Source organism: Pagrus pagrus (assembly GCF_965226575.1).
Source record: "Pagrus pagrus genome assembly, chromosome: 14".
Classification (NCBI taxonomy): domain Eukaryota; kingdom Metazoa; phylum Chordata; class Actinopteri; order Spariformes; family Sparidae; genus Pagrus; species Pagrus pagrus.
This window is the reverse complement of record NC_140198.1, coordinates 16,541,345-16,554,717: the sequence shown is the minus strand read 5'-3', so window position 1 is coordinate 16,554,717 and position 13,373 is coordinate 16,541,345. Positions and strand designations below refer to the sequence as shown.

Genomic DNA, 13,373 nt, shown 5'->3' with positions numbered 1-13,373 from the left:
AGCCAATCACAGCCCACCCTGAGACACAGTATTAAATTCAAAGAAAGTTCAGTGATGGTTGAGTGCTCTGGCTTGCTGTTTGCAGTGGATTTCAGCAGACAATGTCCCTCTTTGTTGATACAAATCCAGATAACATCCTCGGCAGACTTTACCACAGAGACAGCCAACGGGGATCTGAACAAAATAAAGGACACACAAGCGAGTTGTGTGTGTATGATTGGAAAAACGAAAAGGAAAACGCATGAAGGGAAATTGACGGCGTGAATGTTTGGGTTGCGTGTGTGCACCTTTACACAAGCATGTATAGATTTACTGACTTGAAATCAACTCCTTACAGCGAGCGTGAGAAATAGTGACAGGCGAGACAGGCGACCACCCACTCACTGGCGTGCAGCGAGCTTTCAGTCACAAAATCAATTTTAATTTTCACATCTTCATTAGACCAATCCAGACGGTCCTTTACTGGCCGAGCAGCGGAGAGAGAGAGAGAGAGTTTGACCGGTGGTGTTAGAGTTGGAGATCAGCATCGATGAAGCTTCCCATTAGACTGTTTATGAAACATGTATCTACTGTACACGGATATTCTCTGTTTGTGTGCATGTTTGTATACTTTGTGTGCATCCATGTGAGAGTGCACTGACAATATTCAGATTATGAGCGTGTCATTTTGCAGACTGTGACTGTGTTGATTGGCTGTGTGAATATTGAGGTCACTAAGTTGAGGAACGGGGAGGTCGGGGGTCAAGGTTTAACACAAACACATCGGCAGTGCTTGTTCGTAGGGAAACGAATGCTCGGAGTTCAGTGAGCAGCTCTCCATGTTCAACATCTGATCCTCACACTCACTGCTCATCAACTGACCTATATACCCCTAATTACACACAGCAGCCTCATGACTGTGTACACAGCAACACCCCATACGTAAGGGCCATAAACACACACGGAGGGCTATCTAAAGCAGATCGACTGTGTTTACGTTTAGCAATCAGAGGAACTCTTCATCAGTTTAGAGCAAGAAAGAACAAAAGATGAAATCTAATTTGATAATTTTGCAATGTGCAATTTGCATGTGTTTAGCGAAAGAAAATGAGGAGTAGTGTGTGGGAAAAATAAGAAAATAATAATCTAATCAATCTGAATTTTTTTAAATGTTTGTAGCTAAAGGTAAAGTCAAAAATGAACTTTTTAAAATGTCCATAACATTATTATGTAGGTCTGTAATGTAGCAGCTTTCTGCCAGGACACAAATGTCATACAAAGTACAGTAAAACACTGTAATGCTCTACACAAAAACGGAGAAAAACACACTGAAATGTCTGAACAAAACAAAATAACCACAACCTTGGTGCATGCGCATGTGTGACACAGTGTCTGTGTGTTTTGCATACATATAATATAAAACGCCATCTGCCAGGACCTGAGGCCATTCTTGCCCTACTACCCTCCTTGCTTCTCCTCCTTTGGTTCATTTTTCTTCTCTATCTCTCATCCCTCCTCTCCTACATGGTTATTGCAGGGAAATAATCATGCGTACACCTCAAATATACACATAATGTATAATCACACAATAAAATACCCATAATGTATTCTCAAACAGACAAAAAAGCCTGAACACTGCATTTCTCTTTCTCTCCCTCTTGCACACACACAAATGAGGTTAATGAAGATGAATGTGGGGGCACAGTCCTATTGACATCCTGTGTCTCTAATTGCGGCCCTGTTCTTCAAGGACATGGTGGTAAAGACAAGCAGGGAGAGGACAGAAATAGATCTGATGAAGAGGAACAGTGGGAGAGTCGTGCGGCATGGGAGAGAGTCGGCCTAATGCAGTGTCAGTCACAATTATTGACATCGGGGGGGAGTAACTGTATGTGAGGAGAGGTAAAAGCAGTGATAGCGGAGAGGGAAATGTCTGTGAGAAGAGGAGGAAGACGAAGGAGAGTGAGGGAGAAGATACAAGCGAGGGAGAAAGGAGGGAGAAAGGAGGAGGGAGGTTGACGGGGACCAGATCAGTGATCCAGAACAGTGAGCAGACAGAAGACACGAGTTAAGAGTGCAGTCAAACATAGAGCACAGCGGTGCATCAACTATCCTCATACACACAAACACACACACAAACAGAGAAGATAAAGACGTCCTGTGAAACAGAGGCGCGGACTCGAGTCACAAATTTGGTGACTTTACTTCTCCAACTCCACTCGGACTTTAGTACGAATGACTTGTGACTTCACTTGGACCTCTTGACTTTAAAATACGAGATACCTTCCCCAAAGCCTCAAGATGTAAAAATCATTTTAAAAAAGGGACGAGAATCAATTCATGAATCATGATTCATGATCAATTCATGATGACATGAATTGGCCCTGAAGCGCAAATCACCATGGCAAACAACAAATTAGGTCAAATAAACAAAACAGACTCAAACAGCACAACAACTTCTGTTCTTGCCTTCTCCTGTCGAAAAGAAAAAAAGGAAAGATTTTTTGAGCACAGAGTACCAGGAACACGAAGCCATTGAGGCTGTTGCCATACAAAAAAAAAAAGACGCAAGCCAATCAGAGGCAGAGAAGGCTGGGTCTTGCGAGAAAAGCAGTGGGATCCATATTAAGATGCAAGTGGCACCTACTTCCTGTTTAAAAGGCGGACAGTGCGTCTGTCCAATCAGCAAAAATCATTTTTGATAGAAGGTATCTAACTTTTCAGGTGGAAGTTAAGGTCATGTTTTCTGTCATGTTGTTGTGATTTCTTCCCAAATCGACTAACGTTAACGCTATCATTCCCAGCAAGTCAACACCTAATTTTCCTGATCTACTTTGTTTGAAACAATCCAACAGCATCCAATCAAGTTCCAGCAGACAACCTTGAAGAAAAACATTACGTTTCTTCCAAGATCTATTGACTGATCAACAATTACAATTACAGTACGCAAACGTGTGAAGATTACAGTCGGCGATGCAACAAATTCCAACTTTGCTCGACATTTGAAGTTGCACATAAAGTGGTAAATAGAGGAACTGTTAGAACGGCATTACATCTGGTGAAGCACATACTTGTTTAGGACACCTAATTCAAAGTTTAGGATTTGGGACTTGTCAGTCTTGACTTGAAAAGATTGAGACACATTTCTCACTTGCATAACTATGACTCTGTCCCATCTCTGCTATGAAAGAAACCAACCCGTCCATCCCAGGATAATCCACATTCACTCATGTTTTGTTGTCCTACCTGGGACGATGGAAACAGTGTCTCTCTCCCAGGACACGACGCTGACGTACTCCTGCACGGCGGCGGGGATGAGGCACTTGAACACAGCTACGTTGCCCCGCATCGAGCGCTGGTCCGCCACCCGCACGGTGTAGGGCTCCCTGAAAACTACAAAAACACACAGAGGAATTTGATTCTCAAGCGTTTAAAAGGCAAGATTATTTCCCTATCACTGGATAGCTGAGGTGTGGTGACCCATGATGGTGTAAATGTCACTTGAGATGCTTTTCCAGCCAGGCACAAACACATTTAAGGGTTTGTTTGTTTTTCATAAAATAGGTCAAATTTGGAGATATTTATAATCTATGTAAGATATCTTCCATCGGCTATCCAGAATGTGTTGAAAATAAATGAACATTATGGCTGTTTCAGTTTTAATCACGTAATAGTTCAGTGTTTCTGAGACAAAAACAATAATCTGCTTGTGTTTACATCATCAAAAACAACACATTAACACTCCAGAGCAAAACACCCTTTCATCAATTACCACAGCACTCCACATGTATTCATTGGAAATTACTGGCCCACTCTTGTGTATTGTTTGAACTCTTCTAATCCTGCCTCTGCTTTCACCATAAATGGCGCGAGCCGCCATTAAGCGGGATAATCATGGAAATTATTTTCCAGCTTTGGTGTGACATCATCATGAAAAACTGATCGACTGTTTGCGTACACAACTTTATTAGGAACAGCACCGAGCTGCACACTCAAACTAAACCAAATAAAGGTTGCTGGCGCTTCAGTTTATGCAGCTTCATGCAATATTTTACACTCTGGTGAATGAGCGGGGACTCATTAGCAAAATCACATGAAAGCTAGGACGTATCCGAAGGTTGCTAAGAAACTGGTGCGAAATCCCTTCCCTGGTAACAGACACGATGACAGCATGCATACATTCCCGCTGCAAGAGGGAAACACATGCAAGTGCATGTAAATTTACATCTTCCTTTGAACAGTCGAGTAGAATAAAACAGATCTGTCAAGTTCTTTTGGAATAATAAGAATGAACACCACTGATGTGACTTTGTTGTTAGCCGTGAAGCAGTAAAGGTGATTCAGATGAATGTCAATTAGTGCAGCACCGCGGCCACAAGATTGAACCCCGACACAAAGCATCCGCATCCTGTCTGACTGTAACCTGTGCGCCAGAGCTGCCGACCAGAGGCCGCTGGCTGCAGGATGTTTGGTTCATGCTAATCCCTCGTCTCCTGAGGCCAGGCTTTAGGGTCATGTGGGAATGAAGGCAGCAACCGGCTGGCATGCAGCTCAGGGTCCTGGCTCAAATCCTCAACTTGGCGCTAGTATTAGTATTAGAATGAATATGAGTATTAGTTCAGGTCGGTGTTGGGAGGCAGAATATGAAAACAGATGTTGACGGCAGGAGGGAAGGGGGAGGGACCGAGTGGCCTGAATGAATGATGGGAAGGAGGGGAGGGGACAATGGATGCAGTGTAACTATCATCCAGCTGTAGCTTTTGTTCCAGCTGTGGTTTGATGTAACTGTCTGTTCTTCTTCACGTATCACTGCCGGTTCTAGAGCTGGAGGAACCCAAACCCCCAGACGTACTATTTTACTTCTGATGAGGTCTGGCTTATTAAAGCAGCCTCGCGAGGTCCAATCAATGAAAAGCACCAGTTAGGTTTGTTAATGAGAGATAATTAAAGAAGTGTGCTGTGGCTATATTTAGTCTGGCACAAGAGGACGGCTCGGAGGAGGAGGGAGCAGGGAGGAGAAAGAGGACAGAGGAGAGAATATGATGGCAACAGAGGCAGCTTTTGGTCAAAAATTCAAAAAATAGACTACTTTTACGGTGATTGATTCTTTAATAACTGACTCTTGAAAATAATTAATTGGTCGGTTTGTGAGCAGGATTACACAAAAACCACTGAATGGATTTGCAGAAAACTTGAGGAATGGACTGGAGGATGGGTTTAGGCCCAGAGTAGACCCCGTTAACTTTTGGTGCAGATCCGGATTCCAGATTTTTTTTTTTCTCACTTTCGTTAACATTGTTTTGTTTTGTTTTGTTTTGTTTTACATTATGTCAATTTCACAGGGAATAATGCATGGATCAGTCATATTTAGGTGACTGGTATCTACAAAAGGGGAGTGTTGGGCCTTGCCGGAGGTATACTCTCTACTGAGTGCCATTCTAGGTCCTGTTGTGATTTCTGAAAAGAGGTATTTTTGTTTGTATGTCATATTGTAACAGCATATTAAAAATACATTTCAGGAGGAAGAAAGGAATGATAGGGTCACTGATACTTTAACCATATCTCCTTATCACCAGGTGTTGAAATACTCTTCACACCTTGCAAAGCTTTAAAAAGGCTCGCTTGAAAAATATCCAAGTGGCTGTCAAGCTCCTGGTGGCCTTTATTGTACTGTCCTTTTAAAAAGTGAAGGACTGTCAATGAGAATGAGCCTGTAATGTGATATAACCTATTGTCACACTTTTTCCCTCTTCATCCGATCTGGTTATATCATCTAAAAAAATCACATCGGACTTGCTACTTTACTCTAAGTACTGTAGGGGTTGTGTTTTGGATTTCATCCGACCAGATGGTGCCGTGCCGTAGATGGAGCTGAAGGGGTTAGGTCGGTATAAAGTGCAGCGGTTCATCACCAGCTCAGTCAAATAGGTGTGAGCGAAGGCCTCGGCCTGGTGTAGTATGTGATGCAGATGTTCTCTCTGTAGACTGTGTTCTAGGTCAATCTGTGTTCAGGTCGAGATGGGCTATTTTAGGGCAGGTGATTCTGTGTGTGGGTTGGGCTTTTTTTTTTTTTGCAGCTGCCAATCACATCTGCTCTACTTTGTGCCTTCACAACCTGTCTCTATTTTCTCTGTTCCTCATCATGTTGTGTGTCACTTCGACCTTTTGCTCCATAGCCCCTTCTTTTATATCTCTTAGGCCCGTTTTCTTTCAGACTCACCAGCTTTGATGCGGATGTTGGGGCTGCGGATCTTGCCGGCTTGGTTCTCGGCGGTGCAGAAGTAGTCGTTGTCGTGGATGTAGCTGTTGTAGGCGGAGGGCGAGAAGGGGTACAGTTGGAGGGTGCCATTGGCGTGCACGTGTCGGATGTGGGGCACGTCGTAGATGTCGTCGCCGGTGGCCAGGTACCAGCGCAGTATGGCACTGGGGGTGCCCCCTGCTGGACAGGGCAGGGACACCCCCACCGAGCTGGAGTAGGTTACCCTCTGCAGGGAGGCATTCACAAAGTACAGCCTGGTAGAGCCCACATCCTCACTGTGTACTGCAAGGGGACAAACAGACAACAAAACATCACTTAGGAGGCCGAGGTTGAGGTCAGAGGTCAGTGATGAGCCCCTGTCATGTGTTATAAACACGGCGAACAGGATTCATTGATTTAAAGCAATCAGTGTCACATTAATGGACGAGAAAATGGACAGAGTGGGAATGTCCTTCAAATGTGTGGCAAAATAATCATAACAAATGTATGTCAAATGTCCAGCTGCAAACATCAGTCATGTGATCCAGAAAGCCAGGGATTTGGGCTAAAGCCTGTGATGGTTTAGGTGGATCGGAGGGGGGAGGAGCCTGTTACCTCCGTACAGTGAGAGACAGAGAGCGAGAGGGAACGCGATGATAGGTTATGTGATTGGAATTTCTATGCCAGACGCAGAGATTTAAGTCTATTTAATCTCCTTACATATTTAACACACACACACATGCACGCACACACACACACACGTACAGGAATGTTCTTCATTGGCACTCAGATTAAACACATACAGCTCCGACAGAGAAAGGAGAGTGAGAAGAGAGAAATGAGAAGGGGGGGGGGTCTCAAATTTGGGGTCATTAGAAGAAAGATTAGAAGAGAAAGAAGAGTGCTGCTGATGGACAGATGTGGATGTCAACCACCACTGGTTCTGAATTATATCATCTAATACACACCATCCCACCACATGTTCATCACCCTGTTAACGTTCAGCGCAGAGAGTCGGTAAAACATCGTGGAGGATGCTAACAGACACTGAACGACGGAGGATTTTGATCCAAATTGGATAAAATTAGCATTCAGGGTACTCTGGGAAATGTTCAGTCATAAATGTGTGTGTTTTTCCTTTTTGATCAAATGGATCAAACTGATTTATCTTCGATATGTCTCTCCTATTAAATGCTGCTTGTTGAAATTGCTTAATTATCAATTACATACAATTGAACATGTTTCAATTTCTGATCGATCAAATTAATGTCACAAAGTCTTACTTTTTAGAGGTTCAGGTGTGTTGATGGTCACATCAGGGTGTTTTACGCTCTATTCTTAATCGAGGGTCTGAAAGTTTTGTTCACTGTGCAGATTACAAAGCCCACTGAGGCAATGTGGTTGTCATTTTGGGCTATATAAATAAACTGATTTGACTACACAAACCTAAATGAATCAAACAGTTTAAGATCCGGCACTTAAATAAAAATATGTCCACTGGGTCACCTTTCAGGACTTTCACACTGTTGCCAAAATATCAGGTAAAACAGAACTAAACATATGGAGATGAATTAAAACTTTCTACGGTATAAACGCTATATGGCTGCAACTTATTATTATTTTCCTTATTGATAAATATTAATTTTGGTAAATTGATTAATCAATTTGGTCAATAAAGTCCAAGGTGTAGTCATCCAGTTGCTGGATTTGTCTGATCAACACACCAAAAAGAAAAAAAAGATATTCAATTTTGCTGTTAATAAACAATCAAATATAAAGCAATTGTTGTTAAGCACTTGTTTATCATTAAGTTGCAATAGATCTACACTTTACATTGCTTAATAAACCGTTTATAAAGTATTTCACTGTTTGTTGACAGTAAAATTAAGTATTGATTTACCGTTCAGTAATGATGGTTATTGTAAGGTGTTGCAGATTCTCACAACTGAGGCAACAATTTGGGAATATTTGTTCTTTTTGTTTGAAAAATCATTAATTATTGACTCATTGTTTCAGCTGTAATAAAAACACATTTTTACAAATCTAAAAGGTTTCGACTCCTCTGTGGTCCAGATCATCCATCTGACTTTGTCACCAGCTAATTGTTACGCTCACTTTAAATAGCAGTGCTGCATGTAGCATAATGTACAGTACACCAATCAGAGCTGCTCCTTCCTCTCAGTATACAGAAACACCACGATGTACAGATCTTCAGTTATATCGATCACAACATCTTCTGTTCTTAATAACTTTATTATTATCTGTTCATTGTTCTTTATGATGGCGACAGTGTTGCACCAGCTAAAGCATCATCATTTTTGAATAATTATGAAATCATGCTTTAACTCTGAGGAGACGGGATAACAGATATATATCCCTGTTGTTCACATTACATGGGCCAGTATTTGGTTTTCACAGCTGCAGGAAAAAGTTATAACAACCAAAAACATCTGCGTGAATGTATAAGTGTTAAGTTTTTGTATCTTATATATTGTATCTGATCAACCAGTGCAACCAAACATTTATACTTTGTTTAAGCCGCGACTTTAAGCTATGGCAGGAAAACATGACCAAATAAAACCTGGCAGAGTTAATCACCACCATCAACAGTGTCGCTGTGCTGCCACTGAGCTCAGTGCACCAGATCGAAGACAGCTATCACTCTCATCCAGGAGGGTTTGTTAATAATTCCTGCTTCCTTTCAAAGAAGTGCTTCTGTCCCTTGTAGACTGCAGATTGATAAAGCTGGGTAGAATGTTACAGATGGTATATGAAAATGTGTCTGGCAGTCCAGTGGTGGGCTGCAAAAACCAGGTCAGACTCCCTCCCCTCTGCAGATTACTGATAATGGCCCCTGAGCATAAAGCCCATATTAAAGATTGCAATATCTATAATCTCCCAATGGGGGGACAGGACTAAAGTGGAGGAGCGAGGGGGTCACCCTGAGAGCTTGGGGGCGGGGGGGCTTGGGCAGCAGGAGGACCTCTCATACAGTAGATTATATGGCCTGGGGGGCCCGGGCACTGGGGGGCTGGGGAGCACTGGGACTGATGGAGCGGGAAGTGGAATAGAAAGGGGATCAGAGCAAACTCCCACCACTCAGAGCCTGTCAAAACCAGGCGAGCCACACATGCACTCACCCAACACACACACACACACACGCACGCATACACATAAACACTCCAAAAGCAGCTCTCGGCGCTCAGTCACACTGGGAGGAGACAGAGTGGGTTGCCATGGTGGCGCTGGCACTTGAAAGCTGTGACTGAATAAAAAAAACAATGCAACAATTTAACCTAACAACAGTGACCCACTGAAGAGTCTAAATTTAGAAACTTCAAGTCAACTAGCCCCAAATTCTCAAATATTTACAGGTTGGGGGGAAAAGGCTGCTGAAGTGATCGAGGAAGGCATAGAGGGGAAAACAGGACAAGCAGGCTGCCTATAGAGAGTGTTCATTTAATTTGTACCAGGATGAAAACTCCTGTTTAGTTAGGTGTGGTCAGGCACAGCGGCGTTATAGCATCACGCTGGGCGCGCTCCAAAACTCACCTGGCAAAGTCCTGCATTGTGGCAGAATGGTGGAGTTTCCACCCCATTTAAGACCAACAGTCCAAACATCACATACCACCTGTGCCAACCCGTATAGACGGCTTGTGCGACAAGACAACAAAATGTCACGTGCACCAGCAGTGTGGTAAACAACAGAGACTGCATAAACACATCCTTGTTCGTTAATCCAAATGGAAAAGCACTGAAACGTCAGAGATGAAATTCAAGTCGGGCCAGTTCACCCTAACGCAGAGCTGTTCAACAACTTTCTGATATTGACATACTATCATCATCAAACATCAGAACAGGGATCGATGTTACGTTTAACCAATGACAGGATCAACTGGCCAAACAGACCAATTTATCATAACCTTAAGGCTTAATCATTGTTATTTTACTGAAATATTGTTGACTGGTTTGTTTGTTTTTTTTGCTAACTGAAGTTTAATTTCCACAACTCAAGTTTTTACAAAACTTTTGCTTTATAGGGATCTTTAGGGAAAAGGACAAGTAATGTTTTGACAACAGTGTTGACAGTAAAATACCACAATAAGCAGGTAGTATAGTCAACATCCTGTCAAACCAGCACGCTCCAGGACTAACATATTCAGCTAGTACTGTGCAATATATTGATATCATATTGTTATTGTTATTGAAACTGCTGTCTTAGATTTTGGATATTGTTATTTCGTGATATGGCATGTGTCGTCTTTTCCTGGTTTTAAAGGCATTACAGTAAAGTGATGTAATTTTCTGAATTACCAGGTTGTTTTACTTGTTCTTATACTCTCCTTTACCCACTTAATCATTATATTCATCTCACTGATGATTATTTATCAAAAATCTGTTTGTGTAAATATTTGTCGTAATATTGATATCGAGGTATTTAGACAAAAATATCATGATACGTTATTTTGTCACCCACTTCTAGCATTTATGAAGTGCTTTTGAGGAGATTTCAAAATATAGTGAGTTATGTATTGAGTGTTGTGATAAAGCCTAAAAATATAGTGATATCATTTTAAGGCCATATCACCCATCCTTACAACCAACCACTACAGTAAGACATAACATATAACAGACACTGTTTTCTAGTTATAAGGGTGTTTTTTCACTGCTAAAATATCACAATAAGCTGATTTTAACAGCTGTTGTTATTAACACATTGTGGTCACACTGAATTAACAAAAATAAAGCTGAGTTTGAACACTAAAGATTTATTTTTTTATCGATGTCTCAAAGTTCTGTGACAGATCACATTCCTGCATTAATCCAGGACTACAACTCCATAATTTCAATTATTTAATTATTGATAAATCTGTCAATTTCTAAACAGATCAATTATTTAGACTTTAAAATGTCAGGAAATAGGGAAAAAAAAGTCCATGTGGGGTCTTCACGTGTCTTGTTTTATCCAACTAACAGGCCATAACCCAAAACTATTTTCCTTATGATAAAATTAAACAGAGGAAAAGGGACTAATTTTCCAATTAGAGAACCTGAGAGCTGAGAATATTTGGATTTTCTCCTTGAAAGACGACCGACACGATCATCAGATTAGTTGATTTTCTGTCAATCGACTAATTGTTTCAGCTCTACATTAACTTATGTTGATTAAACTCAGTATTCTTCGATCTTAGTCCTCTGGGCCGTCCTGTCCTGCATGTTTTAAATGTGTCCCCGAACACACCTGACTCAAATGAACGGGTTGTTTTGAGATTTCAGCAGAGCTTGATGACGAGCTGATCATTTGAATCAGATGTGTTGGGGCAGGGAAACATCTTAAACATGCAGGACAGGGGTCCCTGAAGAACATTGCTTTAACAGATGGAGAAAAAAACCTGTACGCAGGCTTTAACACAATGGGACACGTAGATCACATTCACATGGTGCCCTTACTCATTTCAGTGACACCACTTTTCTCAGCGATGCACGTCCACAAACATCTAACTCCAGCAGCGTGTGGACAGTCAGCTCCCTGATAGCAGTATTGACCACAGCTGTGGGGCTCCTGTGTTGTTGCTGCTGCTGCTGCTGCAGTTCACCTGCACCCAGGAGGCTTCATCAACCCCGTTCAGACACAGAGAAAAAGCAGCCCTCTCTGGAAGGTGTTGGAGCACTGACGGCGCCGCTGGAGCCAAAAGCTTAGGCTGTCAAGAGTCGCAGCCACTATTTTATACATCCTGCCAGAGAGCCATGCATGAATATGTATGTCAGAGAGGCAGAAGTCATAACCTATGCAAGGTTTCATCATGCATAATGCAGCTGATCTACGCCTCTCCAGGATGTGAGTGCGCACAGGAGTGTACACACACACACACACACACTTGAAGCTCACGACTGTATTGTGATGAGGAGGTAAACAAACCCCAGAAACCCTCACACATTCTCACACCCAGAGCTCCCTGCGCCCCTTCGCATGTTCTTCTCCTCTCTTTCCCATCTCTGCCTTACATTTCTTTCTTATGGCAGCATCATTTTCGCAGCATTTCACTGTTATTGGATTTACTGATACGTAGCAAAGGTCAAAAGTAGGATCCAACTTAACCGAGACAAGCACATCAGCCGCGAGAACTGTCAAAAACCTCTCCCTCCTCTCCTCGACTGCCTGGAAACGGCTTCATTTCCGACCCGTGCCACCTCTCTGTCGCTCATCCTTGAGGTGCTTTTGGGACAGAAAGTTGGTGTTTTTGTTAAGGGGCCACGAGGATTGGGAACCGTGCGCGGAGACATAAAGCAGCAGGGGCGGAGGAGGGAGGAGACGCACCGTAAGAAGGGGTGTGAATTGAATATTGGCGTGGATGCAGGGGGATGAAGATAGGTGTAATCTTATGGATAATCCTCAGGGGTCTGGCATAAGTAGGTGGTTGGCGAGTGGCGGGGGCTGTTGGGGTGACATCTAATCAACAATGGGGGTATCGCCGCTGCCCACCTACTGTCTTTCTGTACACCCTGTCCCCAACAATCTGCTCCCCACCGCAGCCACCCACCACCCCCATCACTAACACCCCCCCGGCCTGTGCTGTGTCAGTAAAAAAAAAAAAGTGTGCTACTTCAGCAGTCCCCTGGGACCTGCTCCCCCCTCACATCAAAGCAGCCAGTTTCTCTCTTAATGTGAATATCAAATCTGTGGATCACAAGTCCCAGCACAGTCTGCATAAACTGCCCCTCCCCCAACCTTTAATTCTGCCTAGTGATGAGGGAGAGAGAGGGAGGGGAGCTACTGCGAGAGGAAGCGATGGAGGGAGGGAGAGATGGAGATGGAGAGAGAGATGGAGATAGAGAGAGAGAGAGAGAGAGATCCAACAAAAACAACTACTTGCTTCAGAGATTTGACATTTGCCGAACGCACCCTCCTTCTGAAAATGTGCAGCTCCGCCATCCAATAAAATTTGGAGGAGGTCCGGCTCAATTTAGCATCAGTGTGGTGATACAGAGTTCTTGTTGAGGGGGATAAAAAAAAAAAAAAAAAATTCTCACTGTTGAAGGTGTTCATTTGCATCTTTATTTTTGTTGATGCTGTTTTAAAACGATTCGCTCTGATTCATAATCTCGTTGGGATTTATGATAATGAATTTAAGGACGAATGGGGAAGCAGGGACAG

General features: G+C 42.8%; 1 protein-coding gene across 1 annotated transcript in view; it reads right to left on the bottom strand.

The window, feature by feature from the left end:
- LOC311269491 (cell adhesion molecule DSCAML1-like) overlaps positions 1–13,373 on the bottom strand; it is a gene marked incomplete at its 5' end in the record, with an annotated part of 56,941 nt that overhangs the window by 40,411 nt on the left and 3,157 nt on the right. Inside the window, 2 exon segments of the mRNA XM_084373658.1 lie at positions 3,226–3,372; positions 6,200–6,520. Coding sequence (XP_084229784.1) covers positions 3,226–3,372; positions 6,200–6,520 — 468 coding nt within the window.